This window comes from Ahaetulla prasina, chromosome 3 (genome assembly GCF_028640845.1).
Source record: "Ahaetulla prasina isolate Xishuangbanna chromosome 3, ASM2864084v1, whole genome shotgun sequence".
NCBI classification, from domain to species: Eukaryota; Metazoa; Chordata; class Lepidosauria; order Squamata; family Colubridae; genus Ahaetulla; species Ahaetulla prasina.
In genome coordinates this window covers 212,813,331-212,827,369 of record NC_080541.1, presented here as the reverse complement: position 1 = coordinate 212,827,369, position 14,039 = coordinate 212,813,331, and the positions used below count along the sequence as shown (strand labels likewise).

Here is a 14,039-nt window from a genome sequence, read left to right as displayed (position 1 = left end):
CAGGCGCTTTTATGTGCTCAAGCGCCCCTGTCAACAGGACTGTAAGCGCCTGCGCAACACTCGGCTTGGTAGTGAGCCATGGCCAACAGGTTGGGAGCCCTGTTGTAGATGGTCCCGAACCGGCTCATGGCATCATTGGGGATGGAGCATTGGCAAGGGTGGCTTTGGCAGGGGCGGGGGAGCAGCATCAGGGGCAGGGCAGCAGCGGAGACTGGGGTAGCATTAGCATTGTTGTGGCCCCTTGGGAAAATTAATGGCTCACCCCTGTTCTATATCATAGGAAATTTTAGAAAGGCAAACATGTACGTAAACTTCAGGGAAAGGAGGCTTTTGTGGGTAAGCGAGCAGAAGGATTGTTTACAACTGCTATTGTTGTTTCCTGTATTTTCAAAAGCAGTCTCCAGTCAACTCATGGTGACTTCAAGGATATACAACAGTACAAAAGGATCCCCCCCCCCCGGCCTTTTTTCCGCCCCCAGTCAGACATTGTATTATTTATACTTGTCCCCCCTCCCATTTATACTTTATTTTTCAGCAAACATTGTTCCCAAACTGCTTACGAAAGAAGCCATGTAAAAGTATAATATGATTAGGGATGTGTTGATCCGTGCTAATGGTAATCTCTTCTAGCTTTCTGGCTTGTCAGTGACACAAACCAGACTTCCTCCTTCCTTCCAAAGAGGAAAACCACAAACATACAGAGCCATGGTTATTGTAAAAACATCAGTACACAAGAGCAGCTTTATTTTTGCTGGATACAATCTGTTGTTGGTGGAATCCTTTGATTGTTTATTCTATTTATAGCACTTCTAGTATGAGATCAACTAGATGTAGTCACTGTTTCTTTAAAGGAATTGTATTTACCGTATTTTTCAGAGTATAAGGCACACCGGAGTATAAGACGCACCTTAGTTTTTAGGGAGGAAAATAAGAAAAAAGCTGATTGGCAGGTGGATTGGCCTCCCGGAATACCCCCAATCAGCTGTTCCCAGAAGTGAATTTTAGCAACAGGTTCCTTGGTTGTGAGCTCTGTGCCTTGCTTTTTTTTGCTTTTTTTTTCTGCCTTTGAAACTCGGTTTCAGAAAAAACTTTTTTCTGTCTCTGAAAGCCTCCAAAACAGAACTTCAGAAAAAAAGCCTCTGAAGCTCTGTTTGGGGGCTTCTTTTCTGAAGCTTCTTTCAGCCTCTGAGAAGCTGGGTGGGGTTACATTCGGCGTTTAAGACGCACCCAGATTTTCACCCTCTTTTTTGGGGGGAAAAGGTGCGTCTTATACTCCAAAAAATGCGATATGTGTTGTATCTGATTCCATGATGGCATGCCTTAATACCTATGCATCTGGTGGATTTTATTCTTGAATTGTAATACCATTCCCAAGAAAGTTACAGCTTTTAATACATTTTTCATAGAAATGATAAAAATCTATAGAAAATGATAAAATAAAGAAAAAAAGTATTTTTCCCCTCTCTCAATAGATAATCTGCAAAATGGCATCTATGGTGAACAAATCTACCCTTGAGCGCTTGCTGCTTCCTCGGTTCTGTGAGCTTTGCAGTGATGGAAAACTCTTTCAAGTCCGGAAGGTTAACATTTGTTGATTTTAGACTAATTTAGTCATCTGCATTGGAACATACCTAATAAAATTTTGGAATTAAATTAACTTAACCTATAAGTACTATTGACCCCCCACCCCCATTTATTTATTTTATATAACTGCCAAAACAAGTATATCTTGTTTTACATTTGAACTGCCACTCTCATTAAAGTGGCTGTTATGAAGTATAATTGACAACTGGCACCATCTAAAATCAACCATAGCCAATACAAATCAATTGATACACACCTGAGGGCCATTGAAGAGCTTATTATTATGGGTTATTATTATAATGGGACTGAGATTATATGCATACATGATGCATATAAGAACTGTCTGATAAAAGTACAGAATGTGAAAATATCCAAATAATGACTCCCACATGTTTACTTTATGATATAAAGCCCACCATTCTGTGTTCCCATTTTGATCTGTGAAGCAAGTAACATAAAACGTAGCATTTTAATCATGACGCACATTCCCCCCCCCCCATCCCACCCAGTGCATTTTTTTGGTGTAGCATTCAGCTTTTGTTTATGAAGGTCCATAATTAAGTTAGTATGTATGTATAACGAAACACAAAGTAGATTAACATTATGGTAGCAACAAAGAAGCATTGTGTTTGTTTCCTTTGCTTTAGGTCTGTGCAGCCAGCTTTGGTGATATATGCAGTGCAGTTGGGCAAGAAGCCACAGAAAATAATTTGGTATGTTAAAATCTGAGAGTCAAGTTACACACCTTGGAATTTCATGCTGTTAGCAGCCTATGTCATATAAAGGACACCAAATTAATGTCTTCTGTGTGTATACAAAGCAGACAACTCCTCTGAAATGCTTGGATCAATGGGAAAACTTTACTGGAGACTCCTCCTTCTAGTAATTGCCAGACCTTAATACATGATAGTACTGTAGAATGCAATGTTACTACAACTTGTTCGATCTAGCTGAACAAATATTTATTTTATCCACTATTAAGTAATATTCATTGCTTCCCAAAATGTGTCTTCATTTTAAAATGATATTCTTGAGTTTCAGCCATGTTCTGAACCTTTTTGGTTGGCAAGCAAAATTATTGCCAGAAAAAAGAAGTTTCATTTTGTTGACCCCAAATCTCATTCCTAAATTCAGAAAAGAAAGCGGTTCCTTTAATTTGGCTTTTCTTAAATTGCTGCAGCTTGCAAGACACTGATAGGCTGTATATTGGCCATTCTGGTCCACTAAGGAAACTATTTTTTTTCCCTTCCAACTCGGTGCTTATAAATTCCAAACACACACCCTTCCTGTTTTTTTCTCTCTTCAGGCTAAAACTGTAGTATGTTAGATCTTCAATTAGATATGATAATTTTACAAGGTTAATCCTTCAATTTTAACATTCGTTTCCTCAGCTTTGCTAAAAGGACATGAATATTTTTAAAGTTCTGCTGTCAGCTTCTCATCAGAGACTCAAATTAGACTGACATTCTCAAGGAACTGAGCTTTCTGTTATAGCAGATACTTAGAAGTATGAATTGCACTAATATAGTGTCAGCTAAGTATAAGACTAAGTTGAGCTTGCATGTTTTCATTCATTGTGATTAAATCATTCAATAAATAATTTACTCTTTGCTACAAACTACTAAATGAATGTTTTGCCTGCTAATCTGATCAGTATTTGTAAGTTAACATTTTCCAAGTAAACAAGATAATGTATCCAAACAAACCAATTTTTCTTCTGTCTCTTTATTTTGGCAGATTCCAAAGTTTTTTGAGCTCTGCTCTGATAACATTTGGGGTATGCGGAAAGCTTGTGCTGAATGCTTTATGGCTGTCTCCTGTACCGTTTCTCCTGAGGTTCGGAGGACCAAACTGTCTCCCCTCTTCATCGGTCTCATTAGTGATCCTTGCAGATGGGTAAATAGAGTCGAATTGTTCACCTTAAATTGCAGTGATTCCATAAAAGCAGTGAATCTTTGATAAAAGCAAAAGAATATTTTGAAAAATGCCGTGTATGATCATGCTTTGATTTAATAGCAACAATAGCTCCTATCACAGTGATGGCTAACCTTTCCCGGACTGAGTGCGTGCACGAGTGCGTGTGTAAGTGCGTGTGCCCAAACCCCCAAAATGCAAGGCATGGCACCTGCACATGCGGCACCAGCGCATGCGCTCTCCCGCCACGGATGCACACGCCTCCTGCATGCACCCTGCCCTCACGCATGTGCCCCGTCCCCCTGTGCGTTTGTGCCCCTCCCCCAAATGAATCCCCCCCGCATGCGTGCATGGCCCCTACATACACCCTGCCCCCCGCACATGTGCGGCAGAGACTTGAAGACCAGGTGGACGGTGGGAGGCACGCGCGCATGTGCAGTGGACCTGAACTGGGGTGATGGCTCGCGTGCCATCTCTGGCACCTGTGCCATAGGTTCACCATCACGGTCCTATCAGCATCTCCTATATCTCTAAAATAAACTCGAGTAGTTTCCATGCATTAAAATTCAAAGGAACTATTGTTTGGGCAGATAGGTATTTTCTGTTCGATTTTGTATGCATGCTTGCCTCCTTAAATTTTGAACAGTTGAACTTAAATCAATTGTTCACTGCAAGCAATATTGCAGATTTGGGGAAATATTCTGATCTTTTTCGTTATAATAATTTATCACTCAATTTTTCCTCTAATCTTTAAAAAATTTGCAAAAATACAGTAGAACTCAGTGCGGTTGAAGTGTCACACAGGTACAGATATTATGATGATTGATGTTAGACAAAATTAATTCCAATCAAAGCTGCCTATTAATAAAGGCTAGATTTTTTTTAATTGTCTGTCCATTTTTTTTGGTCATGGCCTGTAGCCTTAAAAATAAAGTATGCACATTTAAAGCAATTATACTGTTCTTACTAATATTGATCGAATATGTATCATCACGTTGATGTCAGCTCTTAGGAACCACAAAACGGATTTTCTGCTGGAGGATCTGTCCCCAAACTAGTCCTTCAGGTTTTCTAGCAGGAGGACATCCATGGCTATAGTTGAGACTATGTTGCTTCTGGTTGTCTGGTTCTTCTCTTTTTTTTTTCTATCACACTAATACAGTGAAATTATAATATTTCTTCTTCTGCAGAAACTGAGCATCTGTTCCCTAGAGTTTATGGATTTTGTAAACAAGACCAATAAGTGACATTAAAGATGCCAATCTGAATTGATGATTGATGACTTTTGAATTACATGTAATTCATGAACATTTAACCTTAATAACAAACAGTAACAGTGCCGTTATATTCTCTTAAATTTCCAATATTCTAGGTTCGTCAAGCTGCTTTCCAGTCACTTGGTCCTTTCATTTCTACTTTTGCAAACCCTTCCAGTGCTGGTCTTTACATTCGAGAGGATGGGACGCTCAGCATCCGGCCTTGTAGTCCATGCCCAGACCACAGTGCAAATTTAAAGCTATCAAGGTATAGTGATTTGGCATTAAGGGTAACTTGGGTAGCTTGAAACTAGAACTCTGGTTTTGATCCAATTAAGAAATCATTAATGGAGTTATTGTATTTCTCAGATGAAGAATTCCATTTTTGATAGCTCAAAATTCAATATTCAATTCAAAAAGTATTTTATGTAATAAAATATTATTTCCACCAGCTTTATAAGAGTCTTCAAAGTGCGCAATGATTTACTATAGTGATGTAACTATACATTTCAAAATCCATATTTAACATTATAAAATGACGTATTGAAGCTTGTAATGGTGGATAGGCTATTACCTTGCCTGAGCAAGTATCTCATGTGCTGTTTTTTTAGAAGTTGTTTACAATTGAATTGAAAGGGGTATTTAATCATAACTTTGAAAACCAGATTTTAAAATACGAGACAACTGGATAAGTTCTTCTTTAAAAAAACAAAAACCAGTAAGTGTAATGTTAGAAAGGTAAATGACTGAATGTCCCCTAAAAGAAATGGGAAATTTACTTTATTCTGTCTCATATATGCTTGGATACAAAAAGAAATATTTTTTATTTCTCCAATTGTTTCATCTCTTTATGACGTACGAAGAAAACATGGTGGAAATAAATTGCATATATCAGATTAGAGATAAAGTAGTGATCATAAGTCTAAGACACATTTTAACAGCAAGACAGTTTCAAACAAATTGCCTCATTGCAAAATTTGAAAAAAATATTTCAAAATTTAATCCAGAATTTCAGAGGCCATTGGAGTTTTGTTTTATTACTTTCCTTCTCTTCTGAATGTGGTGAAAAAGCCCCAGTAGTGTGATAAAGCTTTTATTTTTTTTATTTTTTTTAATTTGCATTTATATTCCGCCCTTCTCCGAAGACTCAGGGCAGCTTACACTATGTTAGCAATAGTCTTCATTCTATTTGTATAATTATATACAAAGTCAACTTATTTCCCCCAACAATCTGGGTCCTCATTTTACCTACCTTATAAAGGATGGAAGGCTGAGTCAACCTTGGGCCTGGTGGGACTAGAACCTACAGTAATTGCAGGCAGCTGCTTTTAATAACAGACTGCATTAGCAGCCTGAGCCACAGAGGTCCTCTTTGATCTCGGGATCTCCTTGATCAGACAATTTAGAATTCGGTGTCAATTTCTTGATCTCACAACAAATATGACTTGGAAGGCCAAGTAATTAGTAAATAACTGAAGTTACTTAAACAAGTTAAATTTAAGCTTGTTTAATCTTATGAAGCACCCGTGTTTTCAGAAGCAAGACTAATTTTGAGAGAAAAGCCATGACTATCATAATTGATGAGCTTAAATGGTTTCCGGAGGATGGTAGAGGACAGGAAGGTCTCGAGGAAAGTTGTCCATGGAGTTGCGATGGGTTGGACACGACTTCGCAACTAACAACAACAATCATAATTGAAACTGTATTTAAACCACTACATTTAAGCGAGCTCAGTTTATATTGGCTTTATTTTTTTCACTGTTGTTTAACAATATTTTTCTTCTTAGATCAGAGAACTCAATGGAAAATAAATTGGAATCTCTGGCAGTGGAATCTTCTTTTACCCCTGTGGTTTGTTCTGAAATGTCACACTTGGATGCACAGAATCAATGTTCAGCCATACGCATCAATTTTGGAGTAGATCAGACTATATTACCTCAGGGAGAGGAGATTTTTTTAACTAACGATATCAAAAACTGTCAAACCAGCGAATATCAGGAAATTAGCTCAAGAATCCAGTCTGGACAGGATGTGTTTAATACTTTCTTATACTGGCGACCTCCTCTTCCTGATATAAGCCAAGATATAGAGCTTCTTCAGGGCAAGACAGAGATACATGAGAGCACCTCGGTATCACAGGCACTTTATAATAACTGCGTTGCCAGCAGTGAAATTAAAAAAGTTCTGCAAAGTTTACAGGAGCACATGGATGACCCCGATGTTCAAGGCAAGTTTTACTAGCAGCCATCCTGGTGGTGGTGTTTTCTTGAAATTTCTGCTCTTGGTTGCCATATTCTTTCCCAGTGCCTCTTTACAAAGAAAAAAGCATTTTCAGAGATCTGTATAGTTCCCCTCACATTCATAAAATTTTTCATTCTGAGTCATCAAAGACGGAATTGTCAGGAAAGTGTGAGAAGGCAGGGCTAAAATTTTGGCATCTGATGGAGAACACCTTTCCCAACTCAGGTTTAGCTGTCTTCTAGTTGAGAATGTTGAGAAGTTGAGGGACGCAGTGGCTCAATGACTAAGATGCTGAGCTTGTCGATTGAAAGGTTGGCAGTTCAGTGGTTCGAATCCCGAGTTCTGCATAACGGGGTGAGCTCCCATTACTTGTCCCAGCTTCTGCCAACCTAGCAGTTCGAAAGCACGTAAAACATGCAAGTAGTAAAATAGGGACCAGCTTTGGTGGGAAGGTAACAGCGTTCCGTGCACCTTTGCCGTTTAGTCATGCAGGCCACATGACCACGGAGACATCTTCGGACACGCTGGCTATTCGGCTTTGAACTGGAGATAAGCATCACTCTCTAGAGCTGGGAACGACTAATGCACTTGTGCGAGGGGAACCTTTACCTAGTTGAGAATAGCTCCCCCCCCCTTCTTCAACTGGTCTGAGAGAGAAGATTCTGCATCCCATATTTACCCCCATAAAAGAGACAATAAAAGTGTGGGAAACAGTAAAGTGAACCCATTTGTGAATCGCAACTTAAGCTCATCAAGATTGTAATATTTCCCCATAACACATTTCTGCCTGGCTTGCACTTTCACCATTTTTCACCTTGGCAGATAGCTTGTTCCCGAAGGGTCTTATTTGCATCTCAGGCTCTTTTGACCATGAGAGAAACCATAGATTAAAGTCATTTAAAATATAGAAATAATGTCAAAAAGGCTTTTTATGCTTGTTATAGTAAAGTGTCATAAAACTCGAGTCCCTCTAGTGGACTTCTATGTCTATGCATATTTCTTATATTTTCATGCCCTGGTATACCCGAACTGAGCCTGGTGGACTTCAACGCTGGGAGATTCTGGGAGTTGAAGTCCACCAGGCTTAAAGTTGCCAAGGTTGGAGACCCCTGTCTTAGATGATATTTCCATGCACAAACTGGGACTTTTCCAACAGAGATGTGTACAGCTTTTATCATTTATTAGCATCCATCAAACATTCTTTTCTTTGTCACCTCAGCCTTTCATTGGCAAATCCAATTTGCTGAGTCAAATATGACATTACATGGCAGCAAACTGTTAATTTTGTTGTGAATTGCTGTTCACTGGTTCTTGTCTGAGCTTGGTAAATTATTTCCCTGTGACTTCTTATTCCTAGTAATTTGTGTCCAGGTTTGATGTGGTAGGTTCCTTGCTTTTTTACCATCTTCTGAATGTCCACATTTTTTCCTTAGGTTTATAATTCTGTTCATGTGTTTTTCCCACATGTGTATTTTCAAAAAAAAAAGAAAGAAAGAAAAGAAAAGAAAAGAAAAAAAATTAAGCAAAACCCATTTAGCATGAGCCTGCAAATTCTATTCGCTTCCATGGGAGAATAGGGCTTGTATTCCAACTATGTATGGATTCAACTGTTGCTGAAAAGGTAGATGCTCTCATATTTAGTACAGTGGTCCAGAAAGAGGATAGTGAGAATCTGACAGAGGGGCAGAATGGTTGAAAAGAGTCCTTATGGTCTCTACAGCCATGATAAAGTAGATTTGTGAATATACTCTTGATGTTAGGTAGCTAAAGGATAATTTGGCTACATTTCCTAAATAGTGTAGTTGGTTGCTTGTACCATACAGTGGTGTAAATTGTGGCAGCACTTGACCAGACTAGATTTTTACAATGGTCATAAAGCAAATCACTGCAGTTGTTAAATAAATCACATGGCTGTTAAACGATCCATTCATTTGAATGGGTATTTTTGCTGAAAACTGGCAAAAAGTGTCACAGATAATGGTCAGAAGACTATGAGATGTTTTATCTGGTCATAAATGTGAGCCAATTGCCAAATGTTTAAATACAGTCATGTGATTGTGGTATGGCAGTTGTAACTTCAGGGCCTGGTCATAAGTACCAATTTACAAATCTGTTATAAATTGGAACAGTTGTAAACCATTGGTCATAATCAAGGACTATGTATAGTTCCATTCTACCCAGACATAACCAGCCACTCTGTCATACCAATTCCTTACCAATTTCCCAGTCTTTAGGCACCTAACCTATTTAACACATTTATATGGCTGCCCATCTGTCAAATGTACTCAAAATAAACAAAGATGAAAGCAAAAACAAAGCCATAATCCACTAAAGTAGGGGTCCCAAACCGCTGGGTTGCAGCCCACTACTGGGCCATGGCAAGTGAAGCTCCACTTGCACGAACGGAGGGTACTCACATGAATGGAGCTTCGTGGGTGAACACAAGTGCCCCTCGCTCATATGAGTGGAGCTTTGTGTGTGAGTGCAAGTGGACGGCACGCACGTGCTGCTCACACAATGGAGCTGTGTGTCTGCCCTCCCCCCCCCACCCCCCAGGCCAGGCCAGGCCGCCAAGCTAGCAAGGTTGGGGACTGCTGCACTAAAGAAAAAACTAGTTAAGGCCCTGGAAACAACGATCAGTAAAAGCCTAATGAGCATATCCCACAGTCATTTTGGAGCTCCATTAATGCCCTAACTCCAGAACTATTTTTGGGGAGGGCTTATTATCAGGGGATGTCTTATTTTCAGGGAAACATGGTATTATGATTCATATTGAGGCCGTGTTTTCATGAAGTGAGCAGCAATGCCACTTGTTTTCCACTCAGTCAGTTATCTATAAAAGTTCCAGACTTCATCAGTACAATCACTTTTAGCATAAATTATTTCATTAAGCAAAACAAAATCAAATGATCAACTTGTGATTTCCAAATAACTATTTTTAAGTGCCAATCTTAAGTATTTTTATTCAGCAGGCAATCTCACTGTATTTAATATTTTTTATGATTACTAAGAATGCTCAGAATGTCATTCTTACTCTGTGACTCTCTTTGTAGACCTCTGATTTTGAGACACTTTCAGCTTGCGTGTAGAACCTCCATGAAATGTTTATATGTGACTTCCAAGGTCATCCTGTCTTTATAAACATTTCTAGATCTGAACATTCCCTCTAGCCATAAATAAACCTACCTTCAATGATTTAAGAACCAGTGTATACAATATTTTTATTGTTCGTAGCTGTTTTATTTAAAGTCTTTACATGTTTTTAATAGTTTGGAAAATGAGGTACAGTATTTGAAAACTTAATGGGATTTATTCCATTCAATCAGCTCAGGTTCAAGTACTGTCTGCTGCACTCAGAGCTGCCCATCTTGATTCTGTCAGTGGCTGTGACAGCAAGCAGAATGTGGAAGTTAATGACACCTATCAAGAAGATATCCCAAATTTGGTCTGTACTTCCAGAACAGCAGATGTGAATATCTTATCTTCATTGCCAAGTCTGGCTGATGTGATTGAGCTACCTGATCCAACTATAATAAAAAATGCGGTAAATATGTGTTGTGGGAAAGGACAGGTGATGGTCAACAGTCCATCAGTCATTTTCCATAATTTTGGTTTCTTTGAATTTTAGCCAGGTACCTCTTAGGGCAGGGGTCTCCAACCTTGACAACTTTAAGACTTGTGGACTTCAACTCCCAGAATACCTCAGCCAGCAAAGCTGGCTGAGGAATTCTGGGAGTTGAAGTCCACAAGTCTTAAAGTTGTCAAGGTTGGAGACCCCTGTCTTAGGGAACTGGATTGAAAATTACATTAGAAAGCAAATGCAACTTGAAAGGTTCGCTCAGTTAGACATATGTTAAAGATAACCTAAAAGTTATTTACAGATGGTCCTCAATTTACAGCTGGTGAAGCACTATCAGCCATCGCAAAACGTTGCTCCGCTATGCCCATGATCACATGATTATGATCTAGATGCTTGGCAACATTTTTGCACTTATTATCAAGCACCCTGCTTGTGATAGTCATTTGCAGTCTTCTCTACTGGCTCCCCCAGAAAGTCAGTGGGGAAGATGGCAGGAAAAGTTGGAAGCTGTTGCCACCTGCTGGGTAGCTGAAATTCCCTCCTGGCAGGCAGGTCTTTGAGAGTAAAAGGGCTACCTGCTGAGGAGAGGGGAATTCCTCTGATGGGCTATAGAAACAGAAATCAAATTCATAAGATCTAAGCTCTGTTCCTAAAGCCCTTCAGAAGAGTTCCCGTTGGTGCATAAAGGGAAGCTAAAATCAGTAGCTTCACTTCATTTAACAGCACAGGAGATAGCTTAATGAGCACAACGCCGAGTGCCAGGATTGCGGTTGTTAAGTGATACGTTCATGTGGGCTTACTTTACTACTGTTTTCGCTGTATGACTGAGATCAAATTCTGGTTTCAAGTTGAAGACTACTTTTAATTACTGAATCTTGGAAGTTTTCCCAATAAATACTTAGATTGGTGAAGACCTTCAAAAAGGAAGCTTGATAACCTCCAGATAGGGCATTCAAAGATCTTCAATGAATTATTAGAAAAATGTTAAAAATGGTATCCTAATGCTGACATGGGAAGAAAAATAAACATTAAGCTTGAAATTTTCTGCTTTTTGTGTCAAGCCAAATGAAACAAATGTTTATTGGTTTTGTCTACACTTGGCCTAATGTTCTGTTTAAGTGGAATGTAGAAGCAATATAATACAAAGATACTTTTGGCTTTTTTTAATCACAGTAATTTAGTTCTTAGCAATAGATTTTTTGTTACATATCAGTTGTATTGCATTTTAATGATGTATATTTTATTATTATGCACTTTTACAGAAGTCAGAAGAACAACACAATGATGTCAACAAAGCTTTAGAGGCACAAGAGAATGATCCACATCTTGAAGATAAATCAAAATTGCAGGTTTCCAATTTTTCTGATATTCCTGGTCATAATTGAGATCTTAAAAAAAAACACCTGTTCTTAAACTAATTCTTGTACTTCAGTGCTGACTGATGCATATTTTGATTACTATGTAAAGAGATTTAAACTTAATAAAACATTATTTTCAAACCTTGCCCTAGGAATTATTTTAAATCTGCATCCAGTTCATACTTCTTGTCTCCTTTTATTACAAAAAACATTATGCTCAATCTAAACTAACCCAGATTTGAATATTTTACTTATCCTGTTTGGAATTATCTTCAGCCTTGGATTTTATTATAAAAAAATAAACATAGTTTGGCTTGAACAGTTATTCATTACTTGTGAAATACATTGATTTCTTGTAGCAATTTCAGAAATGTAATAACTATATTGTGTAACTAATGTTAAAATTGAAACCAAACACTGAAATATCAAAGGTTGATTCACTGTCATTAGTGTCCTGAAGATACATAATTTTATAATACTATATGCACAAATGTGTCTATTTCTGATTTGTAACTTATTTCCAGTTCCTTTTACCTAGTTCATTGGCCTTGCAGACTGGTGTGACGTTTAGCATATGTACTTAGTGTAGAAGAAGCTGATTATTCCCTATTGCAGAACTGATTGTGTTTGGCCCATTGTTTATTTCTACACTGGCATTATGTGGTTGCCATCTGGAGGAAGAGATAGAATGCTATACTAAAAGGCCAGGTGTCTTTTAATAGTGGTATAGCCTTACTCTTGTTTAATTTATTGTTATCAATAATTTAGTATTCTTTTTAATCTTCAGGACATTATACCTCAGCCTTTGTTGGAGCAGTATTTATCTATGACAGACCCTGCTCGAGCACAGACAGTTGATACTGAAATTGCGAAACACTGTGCATACAGTCTTCCTGGTGTGGCTTTAACACTTGGCAGGCAAAATTGGCATTGTTTGAAGGACACCTATGAAACTTTAGCATCCGATGTACAGGTAAAATACAAAGCGGTTCGTGTTGCTTTGCGTTGTTTAAGCTATGCATATAATTATGTGAGAAGCATGCAGTATTTATTATTAATCTGCTGGTTTGTTTAAGATAATCTCTTTCAAAGTAAGTTCCTTTAAGTAAGTCTTAAGGAGGTAGATGCTTCAGAAAATTGATACCTTGTTTGTATGTTTTTCTGTTGGAGTTACGTTAGCCTTGCTGGCAGCACGGCTGCTTCTGAAAGCTATCTGCAATGGGTTGGCCTCTGTGAGAATAGACTGCTGGAGTAGATGGATCCAGTAGGGCTCTGCTTATGTTCTAAATGCACTGAATCATATACATTTATTTTGTATATAAATGGCTTGCTTTTATCACTGGTCTGTGCGAGAGCTACAGTAAATCAGGTTAATGTGTGTAAATAAGATACTGCCTAGCCTGCTTGGAATGTTAGTTTGTATAGTAAAAAGATTATATTTTTCCAGGTTTCCTGGAAATAGTTAATTGTGGAGTTCTTAGTGCTGCCTGAACTTGGTAGTTTTCTTGTGGATGTTTTATTCCCCAATTAGGCAACATCAGTACCTAGCATTGATGACATTACGCAGATGGGTAATGAAACGTCAACAAAAAACAACCAAGCTAGATGAACTCCAAGGACTCCAAAGTTCAACCTTGAGCTACACATATTTTTTTCTAAATAGTTAATTTTTAGACCGAAACCTCTGTGAAGAGAATATGATAAGAAAAAGCCACATCTGCCCACCCAAAAAAGATCAAATAACACAACATTCCGGGCTAGTGGGTGGAGGTTATGTATTATGGCAGAAATAGTCTTTTAACTATTTGCTTTCCAGTAAATTGGTGTTTTCTGATTCGTCATGCTCACCATAAGTAGCCATTGTGTGAAAGTGTCCATGTTACATTTTTGAAATTCTACATGACCTCTCCACCCTCAAATGGCACCTATCCCATCAGAAACACTAATACTTAACAATTACAGCTAACAAACATAACTGCTTCCTCATCGGGCAGGCAAAGTAATGCTGGTAGATCTTTGGTGTATTTTTGAATTTTAGTATGAACTAAAATAATAATTTTGTGACCATTTCATTTAGCTATCAGGATTTCAATATTTTTAGGTGGA

The 14,039-nt window shown here is 38.3% G+C and overlaps 1 protein-coding gene across 3 annotated transcripts in view; it reads left to right on the top strand.

Annotated features, from left to right (window-relative positions):
* Positions 1–14,039, top strand: part of LOC131195639 (serine/threonine-protein phosphatase 4 regulatory subunit 1-like) — a 37,352-nt gene that overhangs the window by 13,884 nt on the left and 9,429 nt on the right. For all 3 annotated transcript variants that reach the window (XM_058177716.1, XM_058177717.1, XM_058177718.1), the window contains 8 exons: positions 1,473–1,580; positions 2,232–2,297; positions 3,322–3,480; positions 4,871–5,022; positions 6,542–6,981; positions 10,322–10,539; positions 11,838–11,924; positions 12,721–12,906. In XM_058177716.1, coding sequence (XP_058033699.1) covers positions 1,473–1,580; positions 2,232–2,297; positions 3,322–3,480; positions 4,871–5,022; positions 6,542–6,981; positions 10,322–10,539; positions 11,838–11,924; positions 12,721–12,906 — 1,416 coding nt within the window. The remainder of the gene's footprint in view (positions 1–1,472; positions 1,581–2,231; positions 2,298–3,321; positions 3,481–4,870; positions 5,023–6,541; positions 6,982–10,321; positions 10,540–11,837; positions 11,925–12,720; positions 12,907–14,039) is intronic.